The 21,491-nt window shown below is 35.6% G+C and overlaps 2 protein-coding genes across 3 annotated transcripts in view; one reads left to right on the top strand and one right to left on the bottom strand.

Annotated features, from left to right (window-relative positions):
* LOC127865584 (aminopeptidase N-like) overlaps positions 1-5,001 on the top strand; it is a 47,048-nt gene extending 42,047 nt beyond the window's left edge. Inside the window, exons 22-25 of the mRNA XM_052405435.1 lie at positions 70-120; positions 1,135-1,216; positions 4,256-4,408; positions 4,867-5,001. Of these exons, the coding sequence (XP_052261395.1) occupies positions 70-120; positions 1,135-1,216; positions 4,256-4,402 (280 nt within the window). The 3' untranslated portion in view covers positions 4,403-4,408; positions 4,867-5,001. The remainder of the gene's footprint in view (positions 1-69; positions 121-1,134; positions 1,217-4,255; positions 4,409-4,866) is intronic.
* A 9,870-nt stretch (positions 5,002-14,871) lies between these two features.
* Positions 14,872-21,491, bottom strand: part of LOC127865583 (aminopeptidase N-like) — a 37,658-nt gene continuing 31,038 nt past the window's right edge. The window contains exons 22-24 of one of the 2 annotated variants that reach the window (XM_052405434.1): positions 17,284-17,365; positions 16,486-16,638; positions 14,872-16,091 (exon numbers count right to left, since the gene is read on the bottom strand). In XM_052405434.1, coding sequence (XP_052261394.1) covers positions 16,492-16,638; positions 17,284-17,365 — 229 coding nt within the window. In that variant the 3' untranslated portion in view covers positions 14,872-16,091; positions 16,486-16,491. Of the gene's footprint in view, positions 16,092-16,485; positions 16,639-17,283; positions 17,366-20,732; positions 20,815-21,491 lie in introns of both variants that reach the window. The other variant, XM_052405433.1, reaches the window with a different exon arrangement.

Here is a 21,491-nt window from a genome sequence, read left to right as displayed (position 1 = left end):
CGACAACATGTTGTGCTTATATTTTCATGATTTTATCGCTAGTGTGTTTATCCCGCCATTGTGTTGCAGGTCGCTGGCGTGGGACCTGTTTAGGGATAAATGGGACTTCTTCCTAAAAGAGTAAGTACTGGTGCAATATTTTCTGTCGTATAAGGTGTACACTTTTTACATAACCTTGTTTTTTCAGACATGAACACATTGACGAAAGTTTTTTTTTTTTAAATTGATTTCTCAAAGAACAAGATTTTAATATTTAAATTCAACGCATATATGCATACATGTCGCAATTTAGTACGTTTTCAAAACAGGATGCGAATGCAAAGAATAAAGCCTTAAATAATGACGCATTTGTTGCATGTGTACATTCTTAAATGTATTTCGAGTCCTTCTGAATGCATACATGTGTTTAATGCATGCAATAGACTTTACACAAAATGAAAAAAATATGAATGCTGATTTGTTAAGAGTTGACATATTTCATACACATATCTGCACGATAGTTATTTGTTTGCAAATAATGAAATGCATTTAGTATTGGGATCTATAAAGCGTTCATGTCAAATACCGAGCTTTCGTTCACAGAGTTTGTTGGTACACACATTGTATGTACAGGACACCACTCATATTGTGTAGTATAATATCTAAACATAACAGACTGAGCAGCACTAACTTTTTAGGTGGAATATCTCTAAACTCTATTGTATATATTTTTTTATATGTTGTCATACATTTCCTATAAACTATACTACAGTACAGGACAAAGCTTGTTGTAGTGAAATACGTCTATATAACGGACTGCACACGAACATGTGTGCATAACAACACATCCTTCAGTAAAACACCTCTTTTGAACGGACTATGTATTGAGTTTAATTCTTAGCGAATGTTCGGGTTTGTATTCCGTATCCCGCTGCTACTTGGGGTCTATCATATACTAACTGGTTAGAACTGCATACCTCAACTGTGCATACGTTGATTGATACTTCAGTAATACTTCAGATTACAAGCTATGCACTAACACCATTTACTTGATAAAACACATTTCAACAGCCAAATTGCAGACATGTATTACATTATACTTATATGGATGTGCAAACATATACTATTATCTACTCACCGTGCATCGTGTTTTAGTTTCGGCGGAGGCTCGTTCGGCTTCACCAATCTGATCAGCGGACTCACTTCTTCCTTTAACACCGAGTTTGACCTGAGTCAGGTAAATGCGGCAGCATATAGTGTAGTGACCGTGTAATCATACATAGACTTGTATCATAGTGACCGTGTAACCAGACTTTTATCATAGTGACCATGCAATCAGACTTGTATCATAGTGACCATGTAACCAGACTTGTATCATAGTGACCTTGTAACCAGACTTGTATCATTGTGACCATGTTATCAGACTGCAGTCATAGTGACCGTGCAACCAGACTTGTATCATAGTGACCGTGTTGCCAGACTTGTAGCATAGTGACCGTGTGGCCAGACTTGTATCATAGTGACCGTGTAAACAGACTTGTATCATAGTGACCGTGTGGCCAGACTTGTATCATAGTGACCGTGTGGCCAGACTTTTATCTTAGTGACTGTGTAATCATACGTGTATCATAGTGACCGTTTAACCAGACTTGTATCATATTTACCGTGAAACCAGACTTTTATCGTGGCGATCTTGTAACCAGACTTGCATCATAGTGACCGTGTAAACAGACTTGTATCATAGTAACCGTGTGACCAGACGTGTATCATAGTGACCGTGTAAGCAGACTTTTATGATAGTTACTGTGTACTCATACGTGTATCATAGTGACCGTGTAACCAGACTTGTATCATATTTATCGTGTAACCAGACTTGTATCGTGGTGACCTTGTAACCAGACTTGAATCATAGTGACAGTGTAAACAGACTTGTATCACAGTGGCCGTGTAAATAGACGTGTATCATAGTGACCTGGTAACCAGACTTGTATCATAGTAACCTTGTAACCAGACTTGTATCATAGTGACCATGTAACCAGACTTATATCGTGGTGACATTGTAACCAGACTTATATCATAGTGACCGTGTGAACAGACTTGTATCATTGTAACCGTGTAAACAGACTTGTATCATAGTGACCATATAACCAGACTTATATCAAAGTGACCATGTAACCAGAGTTGTTGCTTGGCCAGGATAGCGAAGACGGCATGCGACCATGAAGCCCGATAATATGCATAGTGACAATGTGACAATTCATTTACCTTTGCCTGTATAAAAGCTTCTTATTGTAACATAGTGACCATTTAACTATGCTTGTTACAAAGTGATCATGTAACCACGCTTGCAGTTTAGTGTCAATGTTACCGGTTATGATTGTAGCAAAGTGAGCACATAACGATGGTTTCGCGTTGTAATTTTTAAACCATGCGTATAACGTAGGAAGATTCTACACACAATCTAATCTTATTCACGTAAAAATGAATTTAGTTTCTCCAGACACCCATGTTGATCATTAATAAGTATAATTACCAATGACCTCCCTATTCAACTCAAGCGTTGCAACTCAGTAAGACAGCGGCATCTGCTGATTGGAGCTTACCATATAACCATTGCACTCTACTTGAATGTAAAATCGTGACTGTGCACACAATTGGCTATTAACGGAATGAATCTATATGAATGATAAGCTGACCGTTACTGGTATGTACCATCCCGACTGTTTAATCACTGCCCACTACCAGAGTGTAGGATGTTGACTGTGTAACCTCTTATTATTAACATTATTTATTATGTTGACTGTACAACCACTTTCTACTACCAGAATGTATTATGCTGACAGTGTAAGCAGTGTTAATTACAATAATTGATCATGGTGACTGTGTAACCACTTCTTACTGCCATAATGTCAAATGGCAAAAGTGTAACAAGTTCCAAATACAATAATTCATCCTGGTGACTGTGCAACAACTGTCCACTTTCTGAATGTATTATGGTTACTGTGTAACCACTTCTTACTACCAGAATGTTTCATGGTTACAGTGCAATCACCGTGCATTACATGAATGTAGCATGGTGACTGTGTTTTTACTACCCACTAACATAATGTATCCTGGCAAAAGGGTAACTACTGCTTACTACAATTTAGCATCCTGAATGTTTCACAAATGCCCATTTCCTAAATGATATTTGGTACATGTGAAACCGCTACTCATTACCGGGATTGAACATCGAAAATGTGTAACAAATTAGTTTCTAACGTGTTTATATATTTAATACAGAGCTAGTATAGAAAACGGTCATGCGTGAACACGGATTGTTTTGATCCTGATCTCCGTTTTTAATCACAGCCAATGCCGCACTTGCATGGTCGTGTGATGTTTTTGTATCCTACACTCCGCATTCTTGTCTATTGTGTAAAGAACAGCCAATAAAGACTTTCACGGTCATGTGATTGTTTGTTACCTGATCGCCGTTGTAAAGTACTACCGATTTCGGACTTGCATGGCCATGTGATTGTTGTATCCTCATCTCTGTTGTTACGTCCAGGTAATGACGGACATGCATGGTCATGTTGTGTAACGTGCATGTCTTTACTGCTCTACGGTATCCAGTTTGTAAGCGATCCGTTTGAACCATTTTTGGGGACGCAGCATGGGCCATTGTTTCACATAGAAGGCGTAGTAACTTGTTGCTAGTTCTTGAACTCCACTTCATTAATGCTAAATGCAATCCGACGACTCGACTCCCATTTCTATTCTGTTCAGTTGTATTTCTCCGCTCTCCAGTCTTAAATGTTGCCACCCACAGGCACGGCCGGTAGCTGTGCGCCTTAACTCGGTTGATATCCGGTGTCACGGACTGGTTCATATCTCACCAGCTGTATCAGGAGGCACCGTGCGCATGTGCATGAAACCTACATGTTGCGTGTCAATGTGCTTGGCAGTTATTGTTGCGTTCTTCCATATAATGCCCATGATGGTGTTATTTCTCAAATGTTATAATTCCAAGTTGCTTATAATTCATCTTTGTTGTTCATTTTTAAACGTCCTCTTAGATTCGTATCATGCATATGTTACATTCTTAATAGTTATTAATTATGTATATAATCTTTATAATTCAAATACCAAATTGTGTTTCAATAAACCTTCAAAAAATAATTTCAACTAAGTAGTCATTGAAACTCTACTGTTTAAATGAACTCTGTGTATATGATTATAAAATACTAACTCATATCTAATAACCCATTACATGTCATTATGTTGGAATTGACAGTTGAAAGCGTTTAAAGAGAGCAAGAATGATCTCGGGTCCGGAGCACGTGCTTTCGACCAAGCGCTCGAGAAGACACGGAGCAACATCAAGTGGATGACAGCACACGTCCCAGTCATACAAAAATGGTTGGAGAGCCAAAACACATAGATATAGGTAATTTGCCGCCATCGTTGAATCCACTTTTATGTTTTGAAAACTTCGAGTCGTTTAAGTTTGGGAAAAATTTAATTAATAATGTCAGAAATAATATCGGTCAAGGACCTTGATCTGTAGTACCGATGCGTATGGTTTAAGCCTCGATGGTGTATTCCGGTCTGTTTATTGGCCCAACACACAAGACGCAGTTGTTTATTGAATGATTATATTTATAATAGTTTCGTGCATTACGTTATATTTTTAACTGTGTGCGCAATGTATACAAGACCTTTGCTTTGCTCTGCCCAGATACGGGATATATTTTGTCCATTGTTTGTAAATAGTTTGAAAAGGGTTAAACTTGTATTTTGTATATATTGTGTTCGAATATAAAATTTAAGGTACAATATACGGTACTATATCTGTAGTTGTTTGTTTCTGTTTGCAATGTGTTTTCACAACGTGTATATTTTCAGTATGTCTGTCCGTCCAGTGTCCAACTCGGGAGTCCTGTATCACCACGTGCCATTACTTCTTCTTACACGAATGTGTTTGTTTACAATTACTACTTGTTAAATATACTGTGAGCGTTTGATTCGTTGTAAATCGAATATAGTTTTAGTTTTGTTTTTACTGTCCTTATCTTGTAGTTATCACGTTTTGTTACAACGCACGTATACAGATAAACTATACAACGCACGTATACAGATAAACTATACAACGCACGTATACAGATAAACTATACAAAAATATTTTGCTTAAGACATATTTGTGTTATTTGTACATAGTCTCATTGATGACTATTGCTGTAGTACCATTTTAATTATATTGGTAATAAATAACTGTATGTATAAACATAGAAATGTTTACATGGTGCTTGTATGCATCTTCCACTCAGTAATGTTCAAACATTATATTATTGAAAACGACATTTAAATAATATTGTTGATTCTTTACAGTTTATACATTTCTCTTATTGTTGTTAAGTGTTGTCATTTTCTCATGTTTTTATGTTTTCCTATATTTAAAAAAGTTTGCTTCACTGTTGTCAGACATTGCCAGCTGTGTGCATATTTTCTCTGTGCTATGTGTGCTACATGTGAACCCGACAAAGATATTTACACAGATCCAACAGTAACATTGAAAAAAGACAAATCATACGTTGCATCATAATTGTATGGGACATTTAAATGTCACGTTTTTAAAAAATAACCAACCTATGATGTTATTTCAAAGGTTATGTAATTAATATGTCCATACAGGCTCGAAGCCAGGGTTTGGAAACTGGGGGATGCGAATTTTCCCATCAAAGATTGTTATTGAGCAACCAAATGGCGAGCGGCGTAGGTGCGGGAGAGGCTGACCCCTCCTGCAATTTTGGGGTTTTGAGGTCCTCCCCCTAGAAAATTTTGAACATGAAACTTAAAATCCTGCATTCTGGTGACTGTGTTTAGAGACTGAAGTTATAGGGCATTTTTGAAATTTCACTTTCATTGACCATATTCAGTGACTGATGTGTCAGCACCCAACGCACCGCCCCCCTCCTCCCTCCTGGCTACGGGTATGCCATATTCAAGATAATTCATTTATTTTAATTATTTAAATATTTCGAGTAACATGTAGATATGTTATTCCAACGACTTATTAAGTCGTTCATACCTGGTCCAGTTGTTTTTGTCATTACCACTTCTTTGAAACTCGTTCCAACATATATTCAAGTCAATCTCACACGTTTAACAATACGCATCGGTTTGTTAAATATTGTTTTATTTCTGTGAGTGGCTGCATTTGATGAAACATTTGTTGTTTATAGATGCAATTCAAAGAAAACAGTTACTTGAGCATTATAATGCTGATCATCTGTACAGTAGCAGTTTTTACACTCGGGGGTGGGGAGTGGGGGCTGATTACCACACATACTGAATGTGGATCGATGTTTTGTGAATTATTTATGAAATGTAAAATATTTACGTGATTAATAGTGTGCGAGTGTTCGTTAATGATATAGTTATAGCACTTCTTTTTAAAGTTAGCTAAGATATATGCGTTTTATATCGTACAATTATGATGGACCACATAGTTCGGTTATGAACTTTTCATGTCCATTTTATCATTTAAGAGTGCTTTAATCATTTCTTCATGAAAATGAATAAACGCCGTTCATCTATACTGTCCCTGAACGTTAAAATCATCTTGAAAGAAAACAGCCATTACCAGTTTTAATGTTTGAGGACACTCAATTTTCGACCACATGATGGTCATCTCAATATTTGCATTTTTCTTTAACCATTTGCGAGAATTTTCTGAAGTCATCTTGTTAATTGTAAGTTGAAAGAAACGTAGATTATTAAGTCAGGGGATAAAAACATAAATAAACAACAGTTAATTGAATTGTATGTACAAAATACAAATATATTGGTTTTACATTTTTTTTTCAATGTATAGATGCACTCGCAAAGGAGATATTTGACATTTGAGCCCTTCTGTAATATGCTGGCGACAACATCTTCGAGATCTACCAGACTTTGGACGAGGAATCCAATTGCGATTGCTTCAAACAACGGTTATCGCGATACTCTAATCTAAAGAGAACCTTATTATTGTAAATACACGAATTTAGAAACATTCGTCAGTTCTAATACGACACTATCGATCATTGTTTTTATAAGATCGAGACACCAAGCAAACATGAGTGAAGATTTAAATGACACTTAAAAACCAGACAATGGCATTAAATAGACATGCAAAAGATCAGTACTTCGATAGCCTAAGCGAAACACTTCTACAAAATAACCACGCGTCTTAGGAGTGGTAGAGCATTTGTAAGTCATATATCAACTAACTAACAATAACTGAGTGCTTTGCAACGTTCGTAACAAATTCCATTTAAGAGCAGATAATTGTTTGCATGTGTAATGATAGCAAATCGTATCTCACGTACGGATCGGATGTATCAGGCTATAATCCAAGAAAACACTAAACATGTTTACGGCAGTGTGAGTGTAAGTGTTCAACCACAACGTTTTCAAATTATCAAACTGATAATTGCATTCTCGCGGGTGATGAATACCTGAACATTTAGCATACACGTTTATGTGGTCTCATGTTCACCTAACTGTAGATCGTTGTTGGCAAAACGGACATTTCGGACGAATATGTCTATGGTGTTTCCAAGAAAATGAATCTTGTGAAAAATACTATTTAATCACCAAAGCCTCTTTTTCGTATGTTCGCTATGTTTAAGTAGGGTACATCATATTGCAAGTGTGAGTGGTACTGATTTATGTACATTACAGGTTACATTAAACTAAATATTTTGCAATTATATACTCACTTTGCAAACTAACAAAATGTACTTGCAGACACAATTGTCTGTATGGGCATATGCCTTTACTTTATTTTTGAATATTTCTTTTTGCGCCTGATATGCAATTACATTTGTCCTGGCAAACATTCACCATGCTGCTTGGAGACTGGAAAGAAACGATGAGACATTGACGCATTCTCAGTAAGCATATGCATTTGCGTCGCTGACTGTTTGTGATCAAATATAAACAAGAATAGTTGAAGTTACTCTATTTTGATGATAGGATGTTGCCAGTTGTCGATGTACTAAGTCAAAAAATAAATTAGTTCGGAACTGCATTTGATAATTGTGACTAAATTGACACATTTAACATGTTCGTTACTGTCGCCGTTGGGAATGATTAAATTTATATCTTCAATACTTGTATGTGTTGTTTTAGTATATTACTGCCAAACAAATTGCCTTACATATGAAGAGCCAAACTGTAGAAACATGCTGAATACATGTACTTGGAAAATCACTTGACAAAATTACTGAGCAGTTATCCTCCGATTTTAACTTGCTTGTTGTTAACGACATGTTCGTTACCAATGATTGAGATTGTTTTATAAAGCTGGAAACGGATCTTTATGATGCCACAGTATGTTTTAAGTGATAGAAAAATGTCTTTTCTATAAATAAATATTATCGATTTTTTAAGAATTATGTTTTAAAGGGATCTTTTCACGGTTTGGTAATTTTACAAAATTGAAAAGGTTGTTTCAGATTCGCAAATTTTCGTTTTAGTTTTGATATTTGTGAGGAAACAGTATTACTGAACATTTACTATAGTCCAATATAGCCATTATGTGTTTCTTTTGACGATTTGAAAACCTAAAAATTATAAAGCATTGCAACGCGAAACGATTGAATAAGTTAGAGAGTTCTGTTGTTGTCGTTTAAATTTACGAAACTACGAAGATTATTGTATATGGTATACAATGCTTTAATTGCGTATACTCGGCGGAATAGCCGAGAGGGATAATGCGTTTTTACTTCAGACTAACTCCAGGACTCCGGGGTCACTGGTTCGAGCCCTGGTACCGGCTACTTTTTTTTTCCTTTTTAATTTTATTCTTGATTTTTTACTGAAGAGATCCAATGTTTACATTGATCAATATAAAGCATTTAATGACAAACTTTAAAATATGCCAAAATCTGTGAAAAGGCCCCTTTAAAAGACAAATACTATCAGAACGAAGGTAAGCTGTACAATTACCATAATTTTGACATATCCGTTACCTATAACATATGCAAAAATATTAAGTCGCATGTATATAAGTTGTTTTTGTATTAAAGAGGTGCTTAAATACTATTTAAAGGCAAGAAAACCTATGCATGTATGTGAAATAATAATTATTTCTTATATACCTAATGATAAAATATGACATTTCTGCGTGAAATAACAGCAGTGAAAAGAACAAATTGTTATTTTCACCGGTCAAAAGAACAAATTTTCGGAACTCCTTTTTCTATTTTAAGATTATCATAAATAATTATATATATACTTCTATGATCACGAGTGAATTAAAATCGACATTCCACCGAATCCAACATTTTAATTTTATTTTATGCTTTTCATCGTTTATTTACATTGTAAAAGTGTTTATCTGGATAATTTCGCTGGTATAATGACGTCATTTCGTAACACTAATGACGTCATTTTGAGTTTTGAAATGTATTGAGGCACGCGACGGGAGAAACTCCGAGAAAGGGTAACTTTTCAGCGAAAGGGGAACAGCTGTTAATTATTTTCTTGAAAAAGGGGCATAAAAGAAACAGAAAATTTGATCATGTCAGTGTAATATCGTTTGTTATTTCACACGTGATCATAGAAAAATAATAATTTCACTCGTGGCTGCGTGAAATAACAAACGATCTTTCACTGACATGAACAAATAACCTCTATGTAATTCCTTTATGACAAATTGAAAGATGCCGTTACTGAAATGTTCGTTACGTATTTTCCAAAATTAACAGAAATTTGCAACTGGCTTGCAGATTTACCAATTACGTCTTTGATTTTGATGACGTGGTATTGAAATATGGCGATGTTTACAGTTCCATGTTGCATTTGAACCGAGAAAGGGCCCTTAGAATTTTGGAGGGAGTTTATTTCTTGCAGACATTTATTTTATTATTAATACATGTAATGTTGTGTTTGCTGTATTATGCAACAATTGTTAACACTATTAATCATATGGTTTGACATCATTTTAAGTCATAGACATGAACATGTGTATACAATAGGCGTTTACAACGAAGACATGTCCGTTACCAGATGGTAACGAACGTTTCACGTTTTTATTATTGATTTGTCGGTACGGTTCTCTATCAAAACTGAATTTAAAATACATTTTATTTGTGAAATGTGTTAAATAGTATAGATCTACCATGTCACCATTTTACACATATTTAATGATAGATATGCATATTACAGCTTAATATTCACAATCGAAAATAGTGCATGCTATATATATATAGCTGTGTAAAAATTAATTTTTTGTTTCGTTCAGACATTTTTTTTTGCATGCAAGCTATACCTACTTTCAATATATCAGCTTGTGGTATAGAAATTACGAATGGGGATCATTTTACGCTTCCCGCTAGTATTGTTTTCAATTTAAATGATTAAACACCATGCACAAACCATCTATAACGGACATGTCATGTAAAAAAATGTACATGTCAATGACTTACTAACGGCTTATTTGAATTATTTTTTTGCATTCACTATTGTAGAAATGGCAAAATCAAGGGCCGTAAATCAAAAGGCTTACAGACAAAGACTTAAAGAAAAAAATAATGCTGCTTACCTTGCAAAAAACGTGAAAGACGTCGAAATACCTATATGCCAAACAGGCAGCTGTCAAGAAATCAAAGATCTATTCGTAATAAAAAAACAGAGCTTACTTTAAGAAGTATAGAGCATCGGAAAGAGAAGTGGCAGCGCACATTATTGAACAAGATATTGAACCAAATAATGTTGAACAGCCGAGCAGAAGTGGCTATGAAAGTCAGTCAGAAAGTCAGAATAGAATGGTTAGAATTATCTTTCCGAACAGATCAAATGGACCAAAATTAAGTGTATCAAGAGAGTTGCAAAAGACAAAGTATAAAATGAAAGCTTTGAGGGAAAACTATGATAACTTAAAGAGAAAGTACAGAAGTACTGCTAGAGCAATACAAATAGAGAAACGAAAAGCATGTAGAAGCCCTACAACACCAAGATCTTAAGCCCGAAAGCTCATGACAGGAATGAAGTTAACCCCGGATCAAGAAACAACAGTAAACAAAGAATTAATATTTGCCAATGGCAATGCAGTTTGTGATGAAATAAAGTCATCGGCCAAGAAAGCACCATTGAAAAAAAGGCTTCTAAAAATCAAAAGTTGTTGGAAGTGTACTTAAGAAATATAGGACACTTAGACACTTTGCAGGTAGAACTGGAATGTATAGAAACACTCTGTCGAAGATAAAGAATAAGAATGTTGACCTACCGAATAACAAACGCACACGAGAAGTAGCACACCACAGAGACAAAGTTATTGCATTCTTTGAGCGCGATGACAACCCGAGAAATTTGCCAGGAAAAGCTGACTTCGTTAAGAATAAAGCAGGTACAAAGACACACAAGAGGGTTATGACAGATTAATTGCAAACACTCTACCGAAAGTTAATCAGCGAAACCCCAAGTATCTAGATGTCGCTCTTTTCGTTTTGCAGGATTAGGCCGCAACATATTATCCTCACGTCTCTCATAACAAGAGGCACATGTTTATGCTTTAAGCATCAGAACATATCACTGACTCTGAAGGCTGTAAAGCGACAACATATCAATACCCCTTTAAAGGGAGAAAAGATGTTGGAGAACAGAACTGATTAAAGACATTAAAGACAATGTGAATGAAAATAAAAGTACTGTAGTTAGTCAATGGCAACGAGTTCAAATGGAGTTTAAAGGGGCCTTTTCACGATTTGGTGAATTGACGAAATTGAAAAAAGTTGTTTCATATTCGCAAATTTTTGTTTTAGTTATGATATTTGTGGGGAAACAGTAATACTGAACATTTACCATGGTCTAATATAGCTATTATATGCATCTTTTGACGATTTAAAAACCTGAAAATTATAAAGCGTTGCAACGCGAAACGATTGAATACTTTGGCGAGTTCTGTTGTTGACGTTTAATTTAGTGAAACTACGAAGTTTGCTTATATGTAGTATACAGTACGTCTCTCATACATACTTGGCAGGATGGCCGAGCGGTCTAATTGGTTTTTACTCCAGGACTCCGGGTGTCACTGGCTCGAGCCCTGCTGAGGGCTACTTTTTACCTTTTCTTAAATTGTATTCTTGATTTTTTACTGGAGCTTTTTGGATCTAATGTTTACATTTATCAATATAAAGCATTTAATGGCAAACCTTAAAACATGCCAAAATCTGTGAAAAGGCCCCTTTAAAGGAAAGAAGAAGTCAGTAAATGAAAGTAGTCAACTCTGATATGACAAAAAAGAGTTTGTTGAGCATGTTAAAAAGCAAAGCAGTGAGTTTGAAGAACACGTGTCTTGAATCAAAACACAATACAGCCAGATGAAAACTTTAAAAGAGAACTTACATGAAAATCATTGCATCGTCCACAGGGACTTCAGTGGAAATTATGCCTGCAAATCGGTAGAGGAAATCCAATCAGCTTACTGGAACCAAACGAGTGTTACATTACATCCGATAGTGGTGTATTACAAATTTAACACAAGCGAATTGCTACACAATATTTTCGTATACATTTCTGACGAAATGTCTCATAATTCTTCAACTGCTCTTACCTTTGTCGACAAGTTGATCCCTGATCTGCTATCATTGAACCCACAGATGGAGCATATTCACTATTGGACACATAGCCCTACCTCCCAATATCGAAACAAAGTCATCATCAATGCAGTTGCGAACCACAAAATGACTTACAAGATTAGCGCAACATAGAATTATTTGGAGGCCGCGCACGGCAAAGGCCCCGTTGACGGTCTCGGTGGTACCGTCAAAAGAATGGCAGACAAAATTGCAAAATCGGGAAAGGTGTATATTCAGGATTCGGATGACTTTTACGCATGGACCCAGTCAGAATTCAGCACCATGAACAATGTGAAATGTGTAATTGTTGAAACTGCAAAATGTCAAGAAAAGGCTAACGCACTCTCACAGTTGAAACTGAAACCAGTACGAGGTACAGTTAAAGTACATGCAGTCAAAGGGAAAGGTAACTCTATGATCGCAATTCGTAGCACAAGTTGTTATTGCCAAGAGTGTTTCCATCCCGAAACATCATTTAAAACATGGATGGATGAGTTCACTATAAATGAAGACACTAACACGTCGCCTATGCAGATTCAAGATAAACGCAATGGCAGTAATAAGAATACTGAGCTTGTCAATGTTAAAGAAAAAGGAAATTTCCTTTCTTTAACATAAGAAGAAGTCCTTTCAGTGGCCATCTAGGCCGGATATCATTTGGGTTGACCACGATCAAATACTATTTAAAGTCACACAACCGACGTTAGTTGGTAAATCAAAGCGGATGCTTCAAATTCTATCCTGTGATATGAAACTGGTGGAGGATATGTTTGACCACCAGTGAAAAAAATTACATGACTGTTACTGAAGACATGTTCGTTACTTAAAGTAACAGAGACCTACTTTAATGTTTAAAAATATTCACCAGTTAAATAGGTAAGCTGTTTTACTTGTGTCGGAACACTTTTTAATGGTTGATTATGTCATTATAATTTGTTTTCGTGTGAAGATTTGCATTTAATCTTATAGATGTTTGGAAACGAATATTTAAAATTTAAGAACAACACACTTCCAGTGTATATTACACGTTAACATGTCATTTAAACTGAACCACTAACAATCATAATGTTCATAACTTCGATTGCACAATGCTTTATATGTATTGAGTATGTCCAAAGCTTTCATTGACTCATTAGTTGTATACATTTAATTTACTTGAAACTGTGTCCATTTTAAACAAATTTTGTGTCAAACCAAAATATGATCATTTATGAATGTCGTTGGATGATGAAGTTATGTTATATTCTGATATTGTATTTATATGAAACTCTTAAAATGCACTTATATGCCATATTTGATATAGTATCGAATCATAGGAAAATGCAGTTCATGACTTGTGCGTTACTTTTTGCCATGGCATATCGTTATCGCTTTAACTATTAATGACCATGCAATTTGTACTTTGTGTGAGATAATTTCGAAGAATGTGTCCATCTTTTATTCATGTAAACCCAAAATGTTTATAAAATATAATTTATCAGAATATTTTCATAACTAAGAATGTTGTACTTAACAGATTTTCATGATAGAAATAATTGTGATTTTTAAGATGGTTGAAGAAAGACATATATTTAAGTACCAAAACATTGTATTACGACTTAAATTAAAAGAAAACGTCCACAGATTTGTACTCTATCAGGATAACGTACTATTTTGAATTAAGTGTAGATACATATGTAAATGAGTAATGTTTTTGAATGTATTCCCCTGGTAACGCACATGTCAGCATTCAATTTTTCTGTTGCTGGGTAGGTTATTTCAAGACCGTCTTAACATGTTTGTTGGCATTTGGCAGTATACATGCAAACGGATAAGACCCGATAAAATGATGTCCTTTAATAATTTAATTTTGATTCGTGTCGAGTTCTTTTTACATATGACCTATCGCTTTAATCAATTCGATTACACAGTCCCTGTTAAACAAGGTAATGTTATGAGGGTCTCTAAGCGCAAATTGTTGCGTTCATTATTTTTTCTGTGGCTCTTGCCTTTACATTGAAGTTGTTTAGAAAATCGTTTAATATAGTGTGACATGTTACATTGAGTACTCATTACTATTGCTACATTCATATGTGTAACTGGAACCGCATTGTGTATATGGTCTACGCAGTGATACTTCAATATTTATACATTTAGACATATTTAAAAAAAACTTCAAATAAGCAAATATTGGGTAGTTTAAAAACGTGAGGTTTCTGAAATGTTCTTAAAGTTGTATGCTATTATTCTAAAAACTGCACGTTCTCATGTTCGTTGGCCATTCTGCAATAACAATAAACACCAGTAGTGGTAACTATCATTTTATTTGTGATACCAAATTACAACGACACGTGTCTGACTAAATATATATGACATAACATACTTATCACAATAGTTCCCCATGTAACCACTGAAGACCTTCCCGCCAGGAGCAAGTCTACTTAATGGTGGTGTCGGCATCTTATGGATATTTCAACCAGTCTTCGGAAATTACGGGCTTAAATCATGTGCGAAAAGTTTCGTCCAAGATTAGCCTGTTTAATCTGCACAAACTTATTAGGGACGTAACTTTGAGCCTAGTTATCGATAACAATAGACTGCCATTAACAAAAGTCAATAAATGCGGAGAGTGTCGTCCCTGATTTACATTTGCGGTCTTCTTAGTCTAATATGGGAAACATTTAACGCACATGTATGAAGCCCGTTTTTTCCAAATATTAAAACACAAACCGTCCAATTATTGCATAGTATTGGTTGGCGCACACAACTTGTTCAACAAGTCACCACTTACAGTCACAAAGAAGACTATTCTGGGCTTGTACTGATGTAGAATCATAGAAACCTTTCATTTAATTGTACGGACATTTCTAGCAGTGTTTCAAAAACATTACGTGACATTTTAATGTCTCATACAATAGTTTTGAAAAATATACGTTAATCATTTTTTTCAGCGTAAGTAGCACATAACTAAAGAATCTGTGAAAACATCGTTTTCGAAAATGTTCAGAACCGAGAAATTATACACACACATGACAAAGCCTGAGTACTGTATAATATAAGATTTGAAATACATACAAATAACAATACAGTAACAATAACAACAGATATGTACATATTAAAAAGAATCAATAGTAGTAGTTAAATGTCGTGATTAAGATGACGTAGATGTGTAGCAGCATGTCATGAAGCCATGTACAATTTGTTTTTCAATTTATTTAAAAATATTATAAAAGACTTATCACAACAATATTCATCCATTTGACGATGATCATCCAATAATAGCATGTATCAACGTATATTTTAGCATCGCTCTTATGTATACATTTGTTGTTGTAAGTGTAACAAAACCTTGCAAATACATGCTTTACACGCTAAATCAAAAACCTATATTGTATTTATAAGTTATAACGAATAAAACGCCTTAAACCAATTTTACTAAACAAAAGTTTCGTGTACACGAAGAGTTAATGGCACATGATGACACACGACTCCAAAGTGGTGGACACTGGACGGACGGTCACATGTCTGAAAACACGTAGCGAAATAACGTTACAAACAGAAACAAATAATTCAAGCTCTGGCTCAAAACATAGTATCTTACTTATTATAACAAAAAACTTACCGAACATAATCATTGTTGAAAAAGTAATGAAATGCATGAATAAAAGACATCACGTATCTAAACACAGCACAGTAAAATAAATGTATAATTTGAGTGGCATTAATATAGATACTATTATGTTATATAAAAAAAAAAATTCTAATCATCGTTAAAAAAACCGTTGTCGTTTGATTGCCTAATAAACAACCTTATCTAACGCCCACGTCGTTTAATTATTACGCATCAGTACCAGTACACCGGGTCGTTGCTAATTGACCGATAGAGAATGCTTAATAATATATCAATTTCTTGTTTTACCTGCGTCTAAAAGCCCTGACTCTGCAACCAAGTCTGTATCACTGGGACGTTTGCTACCATCCACTTGATGTTGCTCCGGGTTTTCTCAAGCGCTTGATCGAACGCACGTGCTCCGGACCCAAGATCATTCTTGCTCGCTATGAACGCTTGCAACTGCCAACATTAACAACGTAATTGTATTACATAGTGAATTAAGAAACACATAATACATAGTGAATTAAGAAACACATATGTTAGAATTTACTCATCGTGGTAAAAATACAACCACGTGATTGTAATACATCGTGTATTAAAAAAACCCATACATGTTATGATTGACTATTTGTGGTTGGTAAAATAACGATGCTATTAATTGAAGACGTAAGAGTTTTGTACGTATTTTATAATCCTTTATTCATCGTTTATTGGAATATTACAATATTTATGACAATTTATGAAATGTTTATAATAACGTAACGTGCTATTTAAATAAATAAATAAAACTAATTTAGCTACTTAAATGATATTATATTATATATATGAATGTGAACATAAATTACACAAATAAAGGAAGTGAATATACGAGTGAAATGAGTTAATCCTGAGATAGCAACATATGCACAAGAAGAATCTTCAGAAGACGTCTAACAGAACCGCATATGAAATAAAACATAACATAACGTCGTGTACAAGTTGACGGAGGATAATTTTGTAATAACATTAATTTGGGCATTATAGGGGACACGAAAACAAATAAAATGTCAAGCACACCGAATCATGACAAGAAACATGTGGGTTTTATGCGCATGCGCACGGTACCTCCTGGTACTTCTGTGGAGAGTTGAACCAGTCCGTGACGCCGGATATAAGCCGAGTAAAGGCGTACAGCTGCCGGCCGTGCCTGTGATGTTCAGAATAGAGTAAGGAGTAATACATCAATACAGAATAAAATGAGTAGTGGACTCGTCGGATTGCATTTAAGATTGTGTTAGAAGTGTTGAAGAACTAAACCTACGCAGCGAGGATCTAAAAGCATGACGTCTGCACGCCACAATGGTCCATGCGGTGTTTAAAACATTATTTCTGATCAAACTGATCGCTGAAAAAATAATACCATCGCGCAGCCAAAGCATGTGCATCACTTACGCGGGTGATAATAGATCAACATGCGATATACTTGTACAACACGGCGAACATTAGGATAAAAAAATCATATGGTCATGCAAGTCTGTTACCAGATAAACTTTGCAACGGATATCAGGATACAGACAATCACATGGCGACTAAAGTTCTTCATCGGCTGTACTTCACAACGAAGTTTACCATGGCCATGTAAGTCCGTCATCACCTGAGCTTAACCACGGCAAAAATGATTCTATCAATCACATGGCAATAGAAGTCCGTCATCACCCGAGCTCTACTGAGGATTCAATCAATCACATGGCCATGTATGTGTGTCATTGACTGCGATTAACAACGAAGACCAGAGAAAAAACAATCAGATGACAATGCAAGTCCGTCGTCAGCAATGCTTAACTACGGGAATGAGGATACAAACAATGTAGTGGCCATGTACGTCCATTATCAGATGTACTCAAAAACGGAGATAGTGTTACAAACAAGCCCGTGCCTAGCTAGAACGTCCGCTGTATTAACTCCCAGGTACCGACTTTGCGTTTTAGAAGAGGCCAAACCTTCTCGGATGTTTCTGGGAAAATAGCTATTTCGGCCATGCCTACAAGATTAACCTCTCTGGCTAGCTTGTGATCTAGTACTACAAACAACTGACATCAAGTGTGTGTTTTAGTATGCTACACGTTCATGTTGTCTTCTGATTGGGAGTATATCATCAGTTTAAAATAAGCATATCAAATTGACAATGATCGATAAATGAAGTTGTCACTATTTTTTTTAAGGATTCCGAACTACTACTTAACAAACTAAACGAAATTGACGTCAATACATTATTGTAACCGCTAAATACCCACATACCTGTCAAAATACAAGTATATAGTTTAACGTTTCATTCTAATTTGGCATAATAATAGCCCAATGTAAAAGCTAGAGTATGTTTAGCAAAGAAATCAGCAGAATACTGTTCGATTCGACTATTCTACAGCATGGAGGTCATCAACTTTACATTTAACTGTTCATCACAGCAAATCTGGTAACTGTTGATAGAAGTTACTTGGTTAGCATATACAGTTTCTGTTACGGGCAGTGTTCACAAGACATCGATGCTTCATTCCTGTAGCGGGCAGTCGTTACACGGTCATGGCGCTACATTTCTTAAGTATGCAGTGCTTCTTTTCTTTTCTGGCAGTTGTAACACAGACATGACGCTATATTTCTTACGTTGGCAGAGTTCGCAATTTTATGATGCTATATTCCTATAATGGGCAGTGTTAACAAAGCCATGACAATACATTCATAAAGGCACATTCCGATCGAGAAATAATGGTGACACATTCAACTGACCTAATTCCGGTAGTATGCATGAAATACATATTCACGATGTTAGATTCCGGTTGAGGTAAGTTGATTTACAAGTAAAATGCTACATGACAGCGATAACACACATGCACCAAATCACACTTCGGTAATAAGCATTTGTTACAAATTCACAACGTTGAATTGTAGAAGGCAGTTGCTAATAGTTGTTAATACAGAAGGCGTAATCAGATGATGGCGACGTCCATGTCGAGACAGGTATTTTTCGCCGTTTTGTTCCCTTCATTTATTTTTTTTAATGCCGCAGCGAAATCTCTTAGCAGGGTGACCGAATAACAGCTCCACTAAGAAAATTCGCAAGGAGTTAAGTCGAGATATGAAGCGAATTTTAATACGAAATAGACGCTTATTGCGTTCTTGCAGATATGTCTGGAACGTAAGCGGCATTTACACAATTAATACATAAAGGGTACAAAAAAGCGAAAAATACCTGTCTCGGAATGGAAAACCAAATTGTGTATGTCACGTGATTTCCCCCTCACCCCCCTGTAACAGTCACCATGATTCATTCTATTAATGGAAAGGGGTTACACTTTCGCCATGATACCTCATGGTAGTGGGCAGTAGTAACTAATTCAAAAGGATGCATTCTGTTAGTAGACGGTGGTTACACTGTCACAATCACACATTCTAGTGATATACAGTGATAACATAGTCACAATAATAGATTCTGGTAGATGGAAGTGGTTATACAGTCACCATAAAACATTTTGTAAGTATGAAGTGGTTACACCGTTATCTTTTTTTATTCTGGTTGATGAAATCGGTTACACAGTTGCCATGATACATTCCGGTAACGGTTTGAGTATACACATTTCCCTAGCTACATATTCTTTGTGTAACCTTCCAGTTTAATGCAGTAGTTACATGTCAGGTAAAAAGCAGCAGACACCGCTACGTGACTGAGTTTGAAGGCTTAAGTTCAACAGGGGGTAATATGTTTATAAAACGTATAAATGATTAAAGTAGATGTCTTAATAATCCTAATTCCTAAACATCAAAAGTATTTGTAAAACTGAAAACACGCGTACAAATTAATTGGTGTTGCAAAATAGTCTGCATAGCAAGAGTAGTCAGTAAACCTTAATACGCGGTAATTAGTGTGTCTTTTTACGTTTAAAATGGTAGATGTAGAAACTTCCTACGTTGCATGCACGGTTTAAAACTCACTACGCTAAAATCATCGCCTGATGGTCACTTTGCTACGAGCATGGATCTATTGTAACAAAGCCATAAGCATAATTATATGGTCATTACGCTATAAGAATGGTCACGTGTTCAGTACGTTACAAGCACAGTAACATGGAAACTAAGCTTCAATATTAAGCTGCTATAAAGGTATATGACTGGACACATGGTCCCTATTCTACAATACAAAGCTGATATAAAGGTATATGTCTTGTAACAAGGTCACTATACTACAAGATGAAGCCTTAATAGAGGTATATGTCTTGTAACATGGTCACTATGCTACATATTTAGCTGCTGCAATGTATATTTCTGGTAACATCGCCACTGTGTTACAAGATGAAGCTTCTAAAAAGGTATTCTGGGAACACGGTCACTTTGCTACTATAAAGGTATATGTCTTTAAACATGGTTATTATGCTTCCATAAGGTTTCTTGGTCATATACAGTCTTTTCAGGCCAATAAGAAATTCTGGTTACATGGTCACTAGGATACAAGTTCGGTTTCAGAGACTCTATACTGATACATATGATCACACGGTCACACTGCTATTAGCCGCAAAAACTACCTGACTCAGGTCAAACTCGGTGTTAAAGGAAGAAGTGAGTCCGCTGATCAGATTCGTGAAGCCGAACGAGCCTCCGCCAAAACTAAAACATGATGCACGGTTAGTAGATAATAGCATATGTGTGCACATCCATATAAGTATTATGTAATACATGTTTGCAAGTACACAGTTAAATAGATGACCATGCTATTGATGTGCATAATTCTTAGCTTGTAATCTGCAATATTACGGAAGTATCTGTGCACAGTAAGTGGTGCACAGTCTGCTCTACTCAACAAATTAAGTACAACATATATATGACAGACCCCCAGTAGCAATCGTAAGGAATACATACCCGAGCGTTAGCTACGAATGAAAGTTAAATGATTAGCCCGTTAAATAGAGTAACTATACTAAAGTAAGTATTATTATGCAACAATCATAATCCAGTCCGTTGAATTGACGTATTTCTCTACAGGAAATTGTGTTATGTACATAATATAAATGCAAGTTAATGTATTACAGTATATAAAACCACATTGAAGAGTAAAGATACACCTTATAAATAAGTTGTGTTCAGTATGTTATATTGAGGTACTAAACTACAAAAATGTGGTATCCTATGAACAGCTCAGTGTCCAGAATAGAGTTATTACACTACACGCCGTGGGTGATATCATGTACAATGTTCAGTGTACATTCTACTATATTAAGGTTTTACACCACACGATATGAGTGGTATCCTGTACTTCAGTGTACAGTATGCTACAAGTATATAAA

This window comes from Dreissena polymorpha, chromosome 2, assembly GCF_020536995.1.
Source record: "Dreissena polymorpha isolate Duluth1 chromosome 2, UMN_Dpol_1.0, whole genome shotgun sequence".
NCBI lineage: Eukaryota > Metazoa > Mollusca > Bivalvia > Myida > Dreissenidae > Dreissena > Dreissena polymorpha.
Note: the sequence above shows the minus strand (reverse complement) of the source record. Positions and strands in the feature narration are given on the sequence as shown.